A 17,910-nucleotide genomic window follows, 5' to 3' on the forward strand; every position below is an offset into this window, starting at 1 on the left:
CTATGTGTGGGGGGTGGGGGGTGGGCACCATCACCATCATTAGAGAAAGTCAGACAAAAATAGACAAAAATAAGACAAAGAGCCACCCTACTAAAGTACTGAGTGTTACACAGGGGGAAAGAGCCCAGGTAGGCCCAAACTCCCATCATGCTCCTTGGTGCGCTTCAGTATTCCTGCTTCTTCAGGTCAGCAGTCGTAGAGTCCAGAGTCCACTGGGAAACAAAAGGTGGAGCATATTGGGAGGAGGAGCAGAGGCCTGGTTTAGGGAGACACTCTCAACACTAGAGGTGGATGTTTTCCTCAAAACACCTGGATTGCACACTTGCAGAAGCCACCCCGCCTCCAACCTTTCTCAATCTGAAATCTGAGGGGATTGTTTTGAAGTTGGCATTAAGTGAGAGCTCACTTCCTCCTGCATGCTCCCTGCACGGCTTCTGCAGACTCAAAAATAAAACAAAAGGCACAAAAAAGGCACATCCCAGACACTTCCTTCCTTGTTGATGGTAGTCTTAGCAACAAGTCAAAAAGTCATACAAAGTCAACAAAGTCATTTTCCACTCCGGTGAAACTCCCGTAAGTATGAGAAACAAATGAGAAGAAATAGGAGAAAAACATGGAAGGAAACAAATGGGTACAGTGACTTGGTTTGAGTTGCTTTGCCAAAAGCCACAGGGGTGCCATTTGGCTGGAGGCAGGATGGCCCCTGGGCAGGGCCCTCCAAACTTCAGTTGGAAAGGCAGTTTCCGTTCTGCTGGTCGGCCGGCACACACAAATTGAGGTTAGGCACCCTCCGGTAGACAAAGTGGAAGGGCTGAGCCTGGGGCCGGCTGTGGATCTCAGCCTTGATCTTCTGGGGGTAGGTGTCGGGCGCCAGCTGCTGGCTGGTCTCTTCGATGAGGAGGAAGAGGGCATAGCTCTCGGGGTCGGGCACCTTGAACTTGTGGGCGCAGAGCAGGCACACCTCCTCAGTGGTGGAGTAGGGCCGCACCAGCAGGGTCTTGGCCGTACAGCCGGTGTCGACTTCCTGCAGAGCCACACGCAGGTAGTTCTACACAAAGGGAGGAAAAGAAGAGCGTTAAAAGAAGTCAGGTGTCTGCTGAACCACACGCCTCCGTAAGCATGCATTCTTCAAGGCTTACTAGTCACCAAACGGCGTTGGCGTATTGCGCCACTTCTCAGGCTAACGTTCCACCAGAGCTGTGTGTAAGTTCCTGTGGAATGATCCAGAGCTGGATCGACACGGCTACTGTGATTAGGTCGGGTGTCAGAGGCTCCGTCACTCACTGCCTGGGGGTCGGGACGATACCTGGAAGTCGTCAACGGAGGGTATGGTGCGCTGGGCGGTGCGTCGGCGGTGCCACTGGTGCAGTGTGTTGCGCGCCTCCGAGCTGAGCACGCGGGCCGCCTGCTCCTCCTGGAAGTTCTTAATCAGAGACATGGCTCCGTACGCGCTGGTCAAGTAGTAACCGCCTGGGAGGAGCAATACAATACACACTGAGTTATTATGGGTTTCTGGTCTATCTGTGTGTGTGTGTGTGTGTGTGTGGCCACGTCCTGGTGACCCCTGTCAGCCTGAGAACAGGACAGGACACAACACGCCCCGGAGGAAACTCTCCTGTGAGATAAGCCACAGGAAAGCACCTCTGGACAAGGAAAGGACAATAACCTGCCCTGTCTCCTCCAAGGCAAAGGGCTCCCTGTTCTTTGAAAGAGCTCCAATCAATTAAAATTAAACTGCCTTCCTGTGGAACAAACTGGCCACTTCCTCTGACGCCTGGCCTCCTCCTCTCTGGTGATGCCAGAGTTCAGACTCCAGATGATCTGAGGGCTTTCTCGATGATGTGATCTTTGCTCTAAACAGTAAAATTTTTAGCCAAAGCCTTAACAGAAATGAAGCAGGTACCGCTTGCAGTGAGGTCACACAGGTGTAGTGGGGATGAATGGAGAGTGTCAGTGCCAAAACCGTCAGCATGAATGCAACAGAACTGTGATGAACCACACTAAATGACATAGAAAACACTACTAGATATTAGAAAGCACAGAAGGGATCACATAAGACAGGATGAACAGAGAAAGAGAGGGGGTGAGGGGAGAGAGAGAGAGAGAAAGAGACAGGGAAAAAGAGAGATACCTTCGCCATGCAGCAGAGACGGGTCCAGCAGCTCCATCATGTACTGTATCTCTGTATCCAGCTGTGGCATGTCGCACTGAGCCAGGACGTAGGTCAGCATGGGCAGGAAGTCGTCCGCCCCGTACATCCTCCCTGTCACACACACAGAGCGGGGAAACTGCGTCAGTGTGTGTGTGTGTGCCACGTTAGGACACAATTAGGTCAGTTTCCTACACGGCTTTCAGGAGTGGCGAGGACACTTTTGTGTGACCTTTTCCAGAACATGCCCTCTAGAGGAGAGAGATACATTCACCAAGATCAACTTTTGGACTGAGGTAATCATGGGCAGGAGGCCATCTGCCTTTTACTTCTTCTTTCACAGACAGAGCAGGAAAGTAGCTTCTAAGTGTGTGTTTGTGTGCTCCTGCATGTTCTACCCCTCTACCCATGCTCACATTCTCTCTCTCACTCTCACACACACACACACACACACACACATGACAAATGTTGTCACTTAGGTGATAATATAACCTGCCCTTCTAAAGGGTTTCCAGCAAACAATACTAATTGACTTGATAACCACAACTTAAGCGTTTCTATATTTGCAGTACGCACTCAAGCAAATACCCCTCATTCATCTCCCACACAAAAAAATGTGTCTCTCCCTCTCACACCGACCCCCCCTCCCTCCCCGTACCGGCCCTGCCGTCCCCCTCGCACAGCGGCGCTCGGGTACCTGAGTTGTCCTCCATGATGGTGTAGATGAGCTTGCAGACGCGCAGCAGCAGAGACACCTTCTTCTCGGGCGAGTACATCTTGCGCATGTTGTGGAACTTGTGGCGGATCTTCTCGATGGCCACGGGGTCGGGCGGGAAGGCGCCGTCCACCCCCAGCTCCTGCGGCTGCTTGGCTTTGGCCAGCGCCAGGTTCTCCTTCAGCTGCTGCCACGCCCCGCTGCTCACCTGGAAGTCGTGCAGCGCCGCCTCCACCACGCTCTTCAGCGGCTTCAGCACGCACTTGTGCATGGCCTTCTCCAGGACCTGGTCTGCAGGCGAGACAAGAGGGGTGAGGCACAAGTCGTCCTTTCCGGGACACGGTCATTAGATGAAGCAAAGAGAGAAAACAATGGTGTTCTCCTTTGGAAGCTGGTTAATAGAGGGGATGGGGAGATGAATGCTAGTGTTCCACTCTATTCAATGGACGACATGAATACCAGTCTCAGGAACCCGGTCATTAGAAGAGACAAATACTAGTCTTGCTGACTACGACCTGGTTATTAGAGGAGATTCATGTATGAATACTGGTCTTCACAGGAGGATCCTGGTCTTTAGTGGATACAGAGATGATTACTAGTGTTACACTCTAGGACCTGTTCATTGGAGGAGAAACACACATGAAGACTAGTCTCCTTTCTAAAGTCATGCTCTTCAGAGGACACAGAGAGGGAGAAAGGAAGTTGAGGCCTAGTCTGAAACCCATGCATGTGTACAGTAATTTCCCAAAGCCTGATCTGTGAAGGACGGAGACAGAAAGATAACTGCAAACTGTCCTCCACTGAGTACTCATGCCTGGCCTCCTCTCCAAAAATGGAATTTACTGCTTGACTGGGCCAGTTTAGTATGGAATCAGGTCAATTTTCCGGCAGGATTTTTAACAGCCATCAGCAGGCCTCGAGGGCTTCGCCAGGATCTGGGCTCACTGCAAACCAGAGGTATAGTGAAAGGAGAGAGGCTTGCACTGAAAGAAAGCCTCAAAAGAAATACTTCTGCATTTATGCCCAATTCCCCTTCCTTCTCAGTTGAGATCAAAGTAACAGAGAATGCTTGCAGAGGGTTGGTAAGTAAAACACACGTCTGTGTGTGCCTTGAAATGTGCCGACACTTTACATGGAACACCTCTCAAAGAGTTAGCATCATGCAATTCCAAGCTATAATTGTGCAATGATTTTTCAATGCTCCGTGACGTAAGATTTTGACATTTACAAGCGCAGCTTGCACAAAGGTTTATGTCTGCAGCAGTAGTCTCAGCAGTTTAAGAAGATTTTAATGTCTGCACATAAAAATCCTACAACTGAATAAGCCTTGCAGACATGAGAACTGTATCCCTGCCACAGAGTGCTGTGAGAACAATCTTACAGTATCTCAGCAAGTTCTATTTAGCACACCTGTTCACCAAAGTTGCACATTTTCAATTTCAAGCCTGTTTAAATTATAGACCACACACACACACACACACGCAACGACTCTTTCGCCGTCTCTCTCGGTTAGACTACCCGTCTCCCATTCTGCCCTACCTACTAACCCCTGATGAGACTTGGACGAGACTCAGCCGCCCGTCATTTGCCGCTTTGGAGGATTTGTTTCCTGTAAACTCCCCAAAGCGCTAGCTTTTTATAGAAAAAAAAATTCCAAAATTAGGAGTGCATTAAGAGGAAGTAGGGTAGTCAATTATTTCCGACCTATCCACAAAAAAACAGTCCTATATCCCACAGCAGATTCACCTTTGGCCATTTCACTGCTCTGGCTATTTCCATGGCCTGTCTCCCCCAGGGGATTAAGAATTTGTATCTCAGGGACTGTGCTGTTTGGCCTGCTGAAAAATGTTAACTTATTCTTTCTGAGGAACACAACAGCTTTTCCTCCTTTCATTTTTGCACTGCTTAGCTTTCTCAGCTTGAATATTGTTGTTTTATTCCGTCTGTATATCTGCACTGCTTTATTTCTGCCACCTACGGCTGAACACGTGAACGTCGCTGGTCACTGTTCATTTGTGAGTAAAAATAGCTAACCTTTATCGAACAGTCAGTTTAGCCGAGCATAGCGGACACGTTTTAAAATAAATGAAGGTGTGTAACCTCTGTGTGTGCGCCAGTGTGGAATTGCTAAATGACTCACAAGGTTATGGCAAGAACTGGGGCCCAGTTTCCAGACTGTGAGAAATGTAAATTCAGATGATCTTGTATATCTCTGTTAAGCCAATCTCCTGCATTAAATACACTGAGAGATATCCCCATGTCTTCATCATTTATGTACATCGCTGTAAACCATTTCTGGTCTTGTGCAGATCTGATCATCCTCAAAAGTAAAGCATCAGTGCTTACAATTTAAACCTGCATTCTCTAAACTCTCATTTTGTTTCTCTGTGAATCTATGTACTTCAACAAACGTAATATCCTTGGCTTCTCTCCATAATATCCACAACAGCGGCATTATAAATAGCGTCCGATTTTCAATACCGGATCACTCTCTCTCTTTGCTTTTGTGGGCTATCGGTTAACCTTTTAATCAATACTGTACTGTAGCAAAGAGGTTAAAATTGGGACAGGTATTCCTGGAAGGAGCAAAAACAGTCCAGCCATCTCAGCAACACAGATCCAAAAATACTCAAGTGAATATTAACCATTACCCAGGTACCTTTGCACCCCATAGCACCCTTCCCTTCCCCCTACATCATTATTACTGATGTCTAGAGGTGACCCTCGCTGAGTTTTACTGGGCAGCTATTTTTGTCATGAGCTCATGAACAGTACACAACTGGCTTACATGAACAGCCATGTGTATTTAATAGCAGCCATGGTAACAATCCAAGTCCAAATACCCTGCCCTTCCTTCAAATACTACAAAAACTGGCAATGTACACTGCAGTATTCTGCAAGTGCATTTTAATAGGCCACTTTTCTGTTGAAGAAGCAAGCTATTACCAGCATTTATTGACAGCCACATGCTGGGTCAAATGTACTTCATTCCTGATGTTGAAGTCTGCTTCACAGGTTATGATTTTACATATTAATGTACATACTTTGAGACTGAAGAGCACAAACATCAAAGGAAATGCTTTGGTCAGAATGCACAGTCTCTAAAAAAATCAAAAGCAAGTATTTAACTGCATTGTGAATGCATTTTCATCTGATGCACAACACTGTTTCCACACAGTATGCCAAAACATATAGGAAGTCCATAAAAGGGATCTAGACCATTTTATTTTCTAACTCCTTCCCTTTATTTTCTTTCTTGCTGAAGTGATGGAACTCTGGTCTGTCACATGCCCGGTCTGCTGACATCAACATTCTCTCTCTACTGAACGTCTTAGCACTCCATGTGGGGTTGGCTAAGGTTGCTTTTATGATGGGTCATGCACAACAGAGTTGTCTCTATTCCTCTTTTAACCATGCCATAATGTGCAAAATGCAGTCATTTTTACAGTCATTGCCACATAATAAATATCTCCACCCGCTGTGCAAAGTGACGACGGTGCATCTCTTTAATCAACAGATGAGTGAAAATGTCAGCAACAACTTGATGGACAGTGTGGTTCGCTGTGCCATTTAGACATTTTTGGGGTGGGGTGTCTTTCTTAACGGGATACAACGTCGCCAGGATCGCTCTCACCTGAATAAAACCGTTTCTTGTGCAATACAGGAGAACATTCCATAGAAGAAGACAACAGGAAAACAAAAACAGGTCCTAACACATTTTAGCTCCACACAGAAAAGGATGACGAAATTCTGCACGGTTTGGGAGTGTGTTACTGGAACATGTCCCCTGCAGGTCTTTCATACATGACAAAGTAAGAACCCTACAGACCCATGCCAGACTGCCTTGGAATGAAAGGACCTTCCAGGAAATCAGCACCGAGGGAGACGGCCCATGTGTTTCCATTTGACCTCTGCAGGCAGATAGACCGGGTGGGGCCAACACCCTTTCTTTCCTTCAATTTAAATGCATTTACACATTACACAAGCGAGCGCTCATAATTTAGCAGACCGGGGTCGACTAAGGTGAAAATGCAGGCTATTGTTTTCCAAGGAAAGGGCCTTAAATACCATTCGTACCATACCGATACGTTCATGCTCTCTCGGCAGTTAAATAAACACTCTCCCGAACTCTAACATCCCATATCCATAAAGAGGAGGTGGTCTTGTGTGTGACACAATGATGTATGTACAGCCTTGAACTTACGGTGAACCATTTAGTGTCTCCATTCACGTGACTGTGACTGACAGGCTTCAGCCAGTGCAAAGCTTCACAGCGGCTCACACACTGCTGTCCGTAACATCTTTGCCCCTAAGACCTTGGGAGTGCTGCCTGTTTACACAAAGGGAATGAGCGATAGCAACAAGGAAGGACTTCACCGCACGTTCTGAGCATGGCGACTGTTGTGACTGACTCCTCGCTTCCCTGAAAATGAGACCTGTGAAGCCGATTTCGTTTCCTCGGCTCCTCGATGAAGCAACTGCGGCAGTCAGCAGGAAACAAGTACTAAGCCTCACGGAGATGTGGTTCCACTGGCATATTTGGAGGAGATACTGCAGCGCCGGCGACATGTCACGAAAGCCTCTACACAACAGGCACACATAGACGCGTCTGACATTCACTTCTCCAAACTGCAGACCAGGCACGGAGGAACCAACGATGTTGTGGAAACCGGCAGAATGTTTTGATGTTTCTTACGTCTTTGAAAAATGGAACATCGGTTTTGTTTAGTTTACAATCTACTGCAAAAAGAGGACGGCATAAATTAACAGGATTAAAATGCGAAACACCTGAACCTGCCTTTCGCAGCAAAAAGAACTTCACAACAGCAGTCCAAATATATGCAGGGAACAGACCCAAAATAAAACTGAGCTGTCAGCAAAGCCAGACGTTCGTCTGATTTATTCCCGCATTTGTCTCTCTCGTTTCCCCCCACACTACCTCGGCCTTTCATGCCTGAACTCAGTCACCGCTGTCTACAGATTTGCTGAAGGTCACACTTTTCTTCTTTGCTCTCCTTACATAAACACTCAGCCTCAGCACCTAACGTGACCTCTGTGCCTCTCTGCTTCTCTGTTCTCCTTAAACGCTCTTAGCCCAAGTGCCGCTCTCCATAAACCCCATCAATCTCAGCACTTTAAACTCACCCACTCTCCACTCTTTAATCACCATTAGTCACAGCACTTTATACTCTCTCTCTCGCCCCTCTCTCTTTAAACACCCTCAGTCTCAGTACGACAAACTCTTTCCTCTCCTAAAACACCCTCAGTCTCGGTGCTGTAATCTCTCACTCGTCTGCTTAAACCCCATCAGTCTCAGTGCCGTAAACTCTCTCTCTCTCTCTCCTCACACACACTCAGTCTCCCTGCTTCTCATGCTCTCTCCTCTCCCCATCAGGCTCAGTGCATTACATCTGGCCCGATCTCAACTGCTCATCCCACATCGATGGGCCACTGTTACAGTCACAACTGTAAACGATGACATAAGATTGCCCAGGCTGGACAGCACCGATCAAGATGTCACACACAACAGCGAGCCGCATTCTGCAGATGGAAAACACACTACCCAGATGGCCAAACTGAGCATAAGGGCTTCTTTCTCCTCTTTTGCTACATTCCTGCCCTTCGCCCACACAAGGAGAGATTGAGATCAACAACCACCCTGCAGAACACTGGGAGTCCGCAAGAAGGTGACCCCAACCACAGCTGGTTTTATGAGAATACTTGAAGTTTTATGAGGTTTTACAAACAAGATGTCAAAGATCAGTCAGTTCACTGGTTAATCCTTAACTGCCATGTTAACAACCCAACAGAATAAGACTGCAAACTAGCATCTTTGGCAACAATTTTTTTGTACATTTGCTTCATCTTGAGATGAGTACAACTGCAGAGGGTTGACAGGATGGGTATGTGATTCTTTTCTCCTGCTCAGGTGAATAGCTCCACAACACAAAGGACGATTAACAGAGCCTGCAGACACAGTTGTCAACAGCAGGGTATATTTTTCAGTATATATTTATTCAGTCTCTAATTGCAGAAACAATCCAGAAAACCTGCTGAAGGAGCACTAATTCAAATGTTAATGTGTGATTAATCACTTTTTTGAGGAAAAAGAAAGTTTGGGATATATACACCAAACAATATCCATTCATTGTATGTTAGGCAATCACAGAGTTTTGAAATTGAACCCCGTTTGAAATGGATGCAATGGTTTCATTTCTACTGAAATCAGTAACTATTCACATCAGTAACTGAAACCACAACGAGTGGGAGAGAGGCATCCTTTGGCTCGTGTTGCTTGGATCACCTGGGCTGAATGCCATTGAAAGGAGAAAAAACGGCTTCGTCCTCTTATTCAGAGGACAGACAGAACCACAAGAAAACCAAGCAAATCCCGTCTGATCACATTTTTACCCTGTTCACACATTTTGGAAATAAATACTTATAACCAATTGCAGTGCTATTCATGATTACTGCAAAGCACGGCTTCAAACCAGCTTTTTGCATTTTCTTTCTATGGTTTCATCATCAACAGTCATTCATTTTTGTGGAAAACTTAGCATATTGTATTACACAAGAGCATGCTGTTCTCAAAGAGCTTTACACACCTAGGGCTTGGATATCACAGGGACCCTCATAACTGCAAGTAGGCCTGCATGTGTTTTTGTGTATGAATCCCTCTCTGTCTGAAGACTAAGTGGAAGGTTGCTACCCTCTGAGGAGAGCTTTGTTGATATTTACAAAGAACAAGAGGCCAATGCTGTATGCACACAGATTAATATGCATACCGACATATATTTCAACAAAGCCCATGTAGATGAAAGCCCGTTTATGCTGAGTGTTGTTTGTCATAAGAGCAACATCACAAATTCGAAACCCAAAAGAGTTTGTGCTGTTCTTGTTATGATGCAGTAGTGTTTCAGGCTGACACCATACTGTGCCACAACATTCAAATTTATTCAATTTTCCACCTGGGCTCTTCCTCTGGCAACCCCCACAGGGTGGGAAATTGTTTTTTAGTGCAAGCATTCCATTGTAGCTCCAGATGACAGTGAAGAAAGTCACCTCTTTGGCCTCAGAACCGAACAAAGCAGCCCTAACACTTGCAAGATCTGGGGACACATTTGCTCTGTTGGCGGTAGGGAGCAAGATATTCTGCCAGACTGCAGAAGCCAAGAATAACACATCTGTGCAGGGGACTGCCTGGATGAGCGCATTGGCTGGCAGGCAGCGCTGTAACCCGACACCGTCCTCACCCCATTTTTCCTACTCTGCCAAGCAGCCGCAGGCAAATTCCCAGCATCTTCCTTTTTTTAAATGGCCGGCTCTGCTTACACTGCTTTGAATGGTAAATAAGGACAATTTTAACCCTCCTCAAGCTGTAGCACCGTTAAGCACCGGGCACTGATTTCTGAAGCTGAAAACACAGGAAGGCTGCACTGTCTTACCGATCTGGTCCTCGGGAATGAGGGACTCGATGGGCGGGTCCAGCTCCGAGCTCTGGCACAGGTAGGCCTTCATCTGGGTCATGAACTGGCGCAGGGTCTGCAGCAGGTCCAGGCCCGAGGTGTGGCAGCCGCGGTTCTCCTGCAGGAAGCTCACGTAGTCCTGCACCAGGCAGCCGAAGTAGGAGCCCTTGTCCCGGGAGAGCTCGGCGATCCGGCGCACGGCCCGCTTCTCCGGGGTCATGAAGGAGTTGAAGACGCCGCTCACCTTGCGGAACTGGCCCTTGAGTGCCCGCGGCAGGACGAAGGTGCCTCCGCCGTGCCGCTTCTTGGACTTGCAGGGCAGGTGGACGCCCACCTCCTGGTCGCTCTCCATGCTGGCGCCGTACTCTTCCTCGTCCTCGTCGTCCTCGCTGCTGTCGCCCGCCGCCCTGGCGCGGCCGGGCGGGCTGGGCCCCGGCAGGGGGAAGCCGTGGGAGAAGTCCAGCGAGTCGGACGAGGACGTGGAGATGCTCATGTCGCTCAGCCTCTGGCCGTCCTCCGCCCTGCCCCGGCGGGGGGGATCCCGTCCCGTGTCTGGCGCCCCGGGGGGGCTGGGGCTGCCATCGTCCACGGCAGTAGCCCGGCGGAGCAGCTTGGCCCGGCTGCGGGACAGCGCCTTCTCGATGGTCTGGTCCTCCAGGGCGATCTGACAGCGGTGGGCGTCCAGGTCGGGCGCGCTCAGCTGCTTCTTGACCCGGGGCGGGGGCACGGGGATGGGCGCGCTGCTCTTCTTGGGCGAGGAGGAGGAGGAGGAGGAAGAGGGGCTGCTGAGCTTGGCACCCATGGGGCCGCGGCGCGCGTGCTGCTCCGATTGGTGCCTGGCCCAGGACGCCGTCTCCGGCATGCTCCTCTGCTTCTGCGGAGGCGCCGGCCTGCGGGGCAGTGTGCGGGGCGGCGGCGGGCGAGGGGGGGGCGAGCGGGCCTTCCCGTTCGCGCGGCCCGCGCCGCTGCGGCCGGGGGCGTCGGGGGGCGGCCCGGGCGGCCGGGGCCCGGGTTTGGAGGGCGAGCCCGAGTTGCCCTCGGGGCGGTGCACCTGCAGGAAGAGGGGGTTGACGAAGCAGAGCGCGCCGCTGGACTGGCTGCGCTCCAGCTGGGATGGGGCGCGGGCACGCAGGGGGGTGCTTTCGTGAGGGGGCGACTTCTGTCCCTCCTGCTGGCGTCTCAGCTGCACGCCGCCCTGTGTCGGTACGTGGGACGGAGACACAGAGCTCTTCTTCCCCCTGCAGAGAGCGGAATCCCAGAATCCTGCCAGAGCCAACCGGGAGAGAAGGTCAGGCAAACAGTAAGAGCGTCTGCGTACACAGCACGGCAGGCTGGACAATACTTCAGTTTTCACCACAGTTTTACTCACGTTAGCCTCCGGCAGGTCAAGATCAGAAGTAAATGATGACTGCTGACAGTAATGATAATAACCAATGTTAGAGTTAAGGTTTCCCTCTGTGATCCCAAGTAGTTCTGAGGTTGATCGGTTGAGCGGTGAGAGAAGTTGAGAGCTGAGCTTTGCTTTACTGCAGTCTGAATCACAAGCGGCAACACACACCCATATACACTGGAGTGAGTCACACATGCAAATACTGGAGAGGATGGACTTTCAACACTGGACACCTCCCCACTCCACCCCCTTCCTCTCTTTCTCTCTCTCTATTTATGTCTCTCTCGCTCCCTCTCTCTCTTTCTCTCTCTCTCACGTTGAAACATTTTCTTACTTGGTTTCCTGATGACTTCTTAATTCGCTTCCCCATCATTTAATTACTTTGCAGCTATTTTCCACTGACACAATGCAAAAGCCATAACTCCAAGAAACACAAGAGAACAACAGAGGCTGATTTATTAACAAGATTGCAATTTCTACTTGACTTGCGCAGACACGCTGTGAATTCAGAGTTCAGGGGATCTGGACAAAGCAGAAATGAATGCATGTATTACTGTGTGTGAGCCTTGAGGAGAGCAGGAAAGTTGGCCAATTCCTTCACTCGACATCGTATGACGAAACGCAAGTGAATAACAACAGAACGAAGTGCTCTACCACAGCGCGGAGGGGATTAAACATCACCTGTCAGCGACGCAGTTTCTACATCGAAACACACCTGAGGTCAAGGGAGGGGTCTGGGGGGGACTTCCAATCCTAAATATTCCGTCTGATGACAGAGCAGGGAAAACTCCGGGTCCTGCCTCTCACACGCCGGCAGCGAAACCTGAACCGCCGCGTTCGCTGCAGACCCCGCTTTTGGGGCTGGCTTTGACGGAGGGCCAGGCGATCGTTGCTCCCGCTTGTTCGGGGCTGGATTTAGCTGGGTGAAACGAGTTCACTGGAAAGGGCTCGGCGCTCTGCAGCTCTATCGTTAGCTACAGAGACACAACATCCGAGTTGATCAATAACCGGATCCACTCGCTTACCACCTTAGAGACATTTCCTTTTGCACAAAGATAGACTCAGCTTGGGCTCGGGTTTGTCGGCACAATTTTTAAGCACTTTGGCGGAGTGCCAATTAAATCGATAGAGATTAGGTATGTAGCAATACGTACAAAAGCACCTGAAAAGCATCTGAAAAAGCCACAACTTAAAAAACATTGACTGTTTCTCTTAGCAGGTGAATGAACTCGACGTTTGGCTTCTTTGAGCTCAAAGCAGCTCATAGTTTTCATCTGTTCTGTACAAAAAAATAGAAAAAAAGTTGTTGCTACATAATGGGAAATTTCTCAGAACAGCCAAGGCACTGTATCCTTCTGATAACATCCGAGCAAGAACTAAAAACACATGAAAATATAAATACACCATCGCGTGTAGCTAATTGTTACCGATGTCAGGGCAATATTTTCCTCAGTTGACAGGCCCACCCTCTGTCACTGTCATGTGTCGCCCATATGAAGAACATCTTTCATCTTGCATATGACAGACACAGCTGTACGTTGTCTGAAACACCGACGTACATTAATCCTCAGACAAACATCAACATAATCTAAAGGCAGGCGCTTTCCTTTTTCCTCTGAGGAAAGAAATCGGTTTGGCAGTCGGGCATATTTTCTCCCTCATCAAAACCACATCAAGAAAAAAGGGAGGAACTCTGGAAAGTGTGTCAGCGGGCCTTTAAATAGATCCCGCATCTATCCGCATAAACACAGCCTTCTCTCTCTCGGTCACATTACGGTGCTGCACACGCTTGGCCTGCTACAGTAAGAAGAAGCTGCTTCGCGCTCTCGGCTAACGAGGGCAGGGAAGACCGTGCCTGGTAGCCCTCGCGGTCGTGTGCGATATTTCCAGCCACCGCGCCCACATATTCACTTTCACAGCCTCTGATAAGCACTGCTTGGGACTGACTCACTGGAAGTGGGGCTGAGCTAATTATAACGGGGGTATTAGGACACTGGCCATGACACATGGCCATCTACTGTATCATGAGTAAACCTCAGTCAACACGTTAGTTTGTCCCACTCTTAAAACAGAGTCCAGCAGCATTCTTAAACTATTGGTCATGTCGTGAAAGTATGAGGGGCAAGGCCCCATTACGCACAGGCCCCATACACAAACCCCCTGGCAATTTATCTGTGGCAGTGCAACACACGGGTCTCCATACCTTTTAAATCAGTTTTAATGTATTACTGCAATATAGTAAGATTTTTATGAATGGTTTTGGTATGAATACGATTTTAGCAGCTTAAGTATCACAGCAGAGCACTGAGGAGATCTTGCTTTCTACTCTGCTTGATTTCCTTCGATTAGCAAGAGTTCATTTAAAGGCAAACCCGATTCAGAATTTGAGAAACTTACTTTAGAATGGCTTTTCCGCTTTTCCAGAATGAAATCTGGTTGAAGGAAACTGTCTTTCATACCAAATGCAATCAGGCTGCAATATCCTGGTACCAAGATAGGGTGGGGTACCAGGATATTGCAGGACCACACCTACCTTCTATTATCAGCCAATGTTTATATGGCTGCCAATGCCCTCTGCCACTCCCATGGGGTTAAAGACTGTGTATTTGGTTTGCTTACTGTTCATGCATATGTATATATGTCTTCTATGTTTCTGAATTTTCTGAATTTTCAGCAATTGCATCCCATGGGATAAACAGTCATATTTTTGAACAATTAACTGAGTGAGTGACGTTTAATAGTCTTATCAAAACTGATACATTAATAACAATGCCATAGAGTAATGATAATAAAATAATTTAAAATAGATTTTAATGCATGCTGCAGTGCATATATTGTTAAAGTGAATGCAGTGGACACTGTGAAAAGTCCATATTTAAAAGTGAAATCAGAAACTTGCTCACCAGCTCCCAGCTGGGCCACCTCCTCCAGGTCAGTCTGGGTCTTGGCTGCAGCGATGGCCTCAGGAATCCTCAAGGTGAAGGGCAGGACATCCCTGTCAGAACATGGACAGACGCTTACTGTGGGCCGCGAACATCCAGATGCGGTCAGTCGTGTCCTGTGTGGACCGACTTTCACACTTTAAAACTTTATTAGATGCACTCTATAAGTCAGTGTGGGTAAGAGCATCTGCCACATGAGAAAACGTGAATGAAGGGAGGGAGCCAGCGCTCGGTAATTAATGCAAGCAGAGGAAGTTCCAGCGACTGGCTCAATGCAGGCAGTCCGTCTCTCTCCTTACTTCAATGGGCTGTGCTGCCCATGAACAGAATGTGATAAAACACTGTGTGTGACCAATGCATGAGTGCTACATATATATCAAACAAGGATGCACACAGATTACCAGCTGGAATGACTTGAGCAGACCAGGGGGTCTCATGGTCTAAACCTGAGGTTTAAAACTCTGCTAAGGTGTCTGAAATTGGCCCAAAGTAAATGCGTAGCGTGGTTTAGCCATTTCAGTACAATGCTGTCATGTGAAGTAGCATCTCCTGGGCTACTGGTCTTTGTGGTACCATCTTGAATTGCACACATATTGCTTTCAATTTGATGTAGGTTGCATCTCCTCATCAGTAAGGTGTGGTATGTAGATGAATTGGTCATAGGTTCATTATTAATACTATGGACTTATTTGTCTCTGCTTTCAACATTATTTTGTTATCTTAACAAAGGTCGTTCTCTGGAAATACATATTCATACTCTCCATGTGTCGAGTTTGTAAAATATCCACTAATTAATTCAAGTGCAATTTGCAAATTAATTAAAGGTGCAAGTTCTCTTGACATACTTTCACAATGATATAACTGAATATCAACACAGAGGCTACAAATGATAAAAGGAGGAGTTTTCCTCCTTCTTTCTGCACTATAATTCATAGTCAGAGCATGCTGAGAAGGACCGGTAGTTTATTAAATAGTTTTGCGTCTTTCCATTCTTCCCATTTCCTGTTTTCTTCTTTTGCCTTGTAGCTCTGAAACTGGTGGGCATCAAAACCAGAAGTGTGTGGTTTCTATCAAACACAGCATGTTCTGCTTGCTCATCAGACCTCCACTTTTTTATACGTTTGTACTCATAACAGATACAACACACTTTCATTGTGGACAATAACTGGACAGTATGATTCAGAGCATGAAGCTAGACATCATTTTGTATGCAAACTACTGCTACAGAGGCTACTGAGTGACTACATATCAGGAAGTTTCAAAAGGGGTTATACGTGATTTTGTGATCTGGGTCCCATCAGTATATTTTCAAAGACAAAGTCTGATGTATGTGATTGGATCTGTTCCAACAGACTACTTCCTCATACAGTGGCTGATTATGACTTCAAATATGAGTGGGTATTTCCAAGAAATTAAAGCAGTTCTGAAACTGAGATGAGCCTCTTCAATACTTCATATACAATAATAAAAGCTAAAAATGGCAATATAATCCGTATATTGTAATTGCAAATTTTAACTGTTCACACAGTAGGAAATATTAATGTCCAATGAACACCTACAGTATATTGTCCAATAGACACCTGTATTGTCATGTCAACCTCCCCTTTAAAACAGATTATGTTACAATAACATAATTTCCTTTTCTATTTGCTAGCTAGTTACTGTTTTCAGAGGAAACCTGACTACAAGGTCTCACCTCTAATTCACTTACAGTACCTCAGTAATGTGTAACACAGGATACATAGCGATTTGTTCTTACAATACATCACTTCACATGACTAGAAACATTATTCATGGTTATTTATGTACATGTTTTCATGCACGTATGACCAATGAGCACATGTTTGGGTAGCTAAATTCATTGACCACACTGGTTGATGCAATTACCGTCTGTGCCTCCACATTTCAGACCTCAGGGAGAATATAAGGTTATGTTTAAAGAAATGAAACATTCAACGATTTATTGAAAATTGTGCAGGGGTTTTCAAATCGAATTAATTTACAAGTAAAATTCCCTATCTGTCAAACAGAAACTCAGTTTCTATGTTTATTTTCATTGCATGTAACCTGTGTAATTACAAACAATGCTATCTTTACAAATGATCGCTGCCACTGTGGCACGCTGTTTATTCTAATTTTCCTGCATACAAGGACTGTGAAGCAAAAACTCACTGAAGTGTTAAGTCAGAATGTGTGTATCTTGGGCAAACTCTGACCCAAATGCACATCTAACACATGGGAACCTAAGTGATATAGTGGTAACAGAGGTGTATAGCTCTTCTGGGAAGTACTTCAGCTGGTTTGAAATAGTTATATCAAGTTAGAATCAGCCCCACAGGGAACAACACTCCCATCTCCTTCCTGCCTGTCAGTGCAGTGGAAAGAATGACTACAGATATAACAGCAAATTCAATATGAAAGTGTAAAACAAGAGAAGGCAGGGATTTCTCACTGTGACTCACAGGTGAGTGACAGCAGTGTAAGCCAATCCTGAACAGTCGTGAGTTGTAGGTGGGGTCTGATGTGAACAGAGGGGAGCAGGGGTGTGGTCTGTGATGTTCTTTACCTGCTGATGCAGTAGAAGGCCACCAAGCGAAACAGGTCTGCAAAGCTGATTCCAGAGCCTTCCAGAGAAAAGGCTAGAAACAGACAGAGAGCCGGGTGTAAAGACAGAGAGACAGAAATAACATGTATTTTAATTTGAACATACATATCTGGGTATGGTCAGATGCATAAACCTAAGCTTGTCCAAGAAGAAAAAACAAGCCCATGGGAAGATTTTGTTTGGACACACCCATTATTCATAAATTTTTCCTGCGAGGGCCATTGACGTTTGTTTGTGCTTCATACATCTCACTCGCTTTTCTTCTTTTTCCAGCACTTTCTGACTTTTCACAAGCAAGCTGTAATTTGTTTCAAACTCTGATTGCCTACATAATTTTTCAGATGACAAACCTAAGTGGCCTTCAACGTGAGATGGCATGAATGTGTGTACAGACAGGGCTGTGGCCTTTAAAAACTAAAAGTCAGCCTGGATCCACACACCCAGAACTCTGCTTGGTCAGAGTTTCCTCGCTGCTTTGCCCTGCCCCGGAGAAAGAGCTGGCAGGGCCGGACGTGACCTAGTTTGGGAGCGGATGGAGGCCCTGTGTTGACATTTGTAGAGAGGAAGCCTAGAAGTGGGTTAACTCATTCCATATGAGCTGGCTCTGGGCTTCTCCTTTGAGGCTATTGTTATAATCCAGCTA

The 17,910-nt window shown here is 47.1% G+C and overlaps 1 protein-coding gene across 3 annotated transcripts in view; it reads right to left on the minus strand.

The window, feature by feature from the left end:
- Window positions 1-12: 12 nt before the first annotated feature.
- LOC118777409 (ras and Rab interactor 2-like) overlaps window positions 13-17,910 on the minus strand; it is a 32,776-nt gene continuing 14,878 nt past the window's right edge. For 2 of the 3 annotated variants that reach the window (XM_036528286.1, XM_036528267.1), the window contains exons 5-11: window positions 17,229-17,301; window positions 14,624-14,715; window positions 10,310-11,593; window positions 2,847-3,155; window positions 2,132-2,263; window positions 1,307-1,470; window positions 13-1,048 (exon numbers count right to left, since the gene is read on the minus strand). In XM_036528286.1, the coding sequence (XP_036384179.1) occupies window positions 725-1,048; window positions 1,307-1,470; window positions 2,132-2,263; window positions 2,847-3,155; window positions 10,310-11,593; window positions 14,624-14,715; window positions 17,229-17,301 (2,378 nt within the window). In that variant the 3' untranslated portion in view covers window positions 13-724. Of the gene's footprint in view, window positions 1,049-1,284; window positions 1,471-2,131; window positions 2,264-2,846; window positions 3,156-10,309; window positions 11,594-14,623; window positions 14,716-17,228; window positions 17,302-17,910 lie in introns of all 3 variants that reach the window. The other variant, XM_036528277.1, reaches the window with a different exon arrangement.

The sequence above is a fragment of the Megalops cyprinoides genome, chromosome 1, assembly GCF_013368585.1.
Source record: "Megalops cyprinoides isolate fMegCyp1 chromosome 1, fMegCyp1.pri, whole genome shotgun sequence".
NCBI classification, from domain to species: Eukaryota; Metazoa; Chordata; class Actinopteri; order Elopiformes; family Megalopidae; genus Megalops; species Megalops cyprinoides.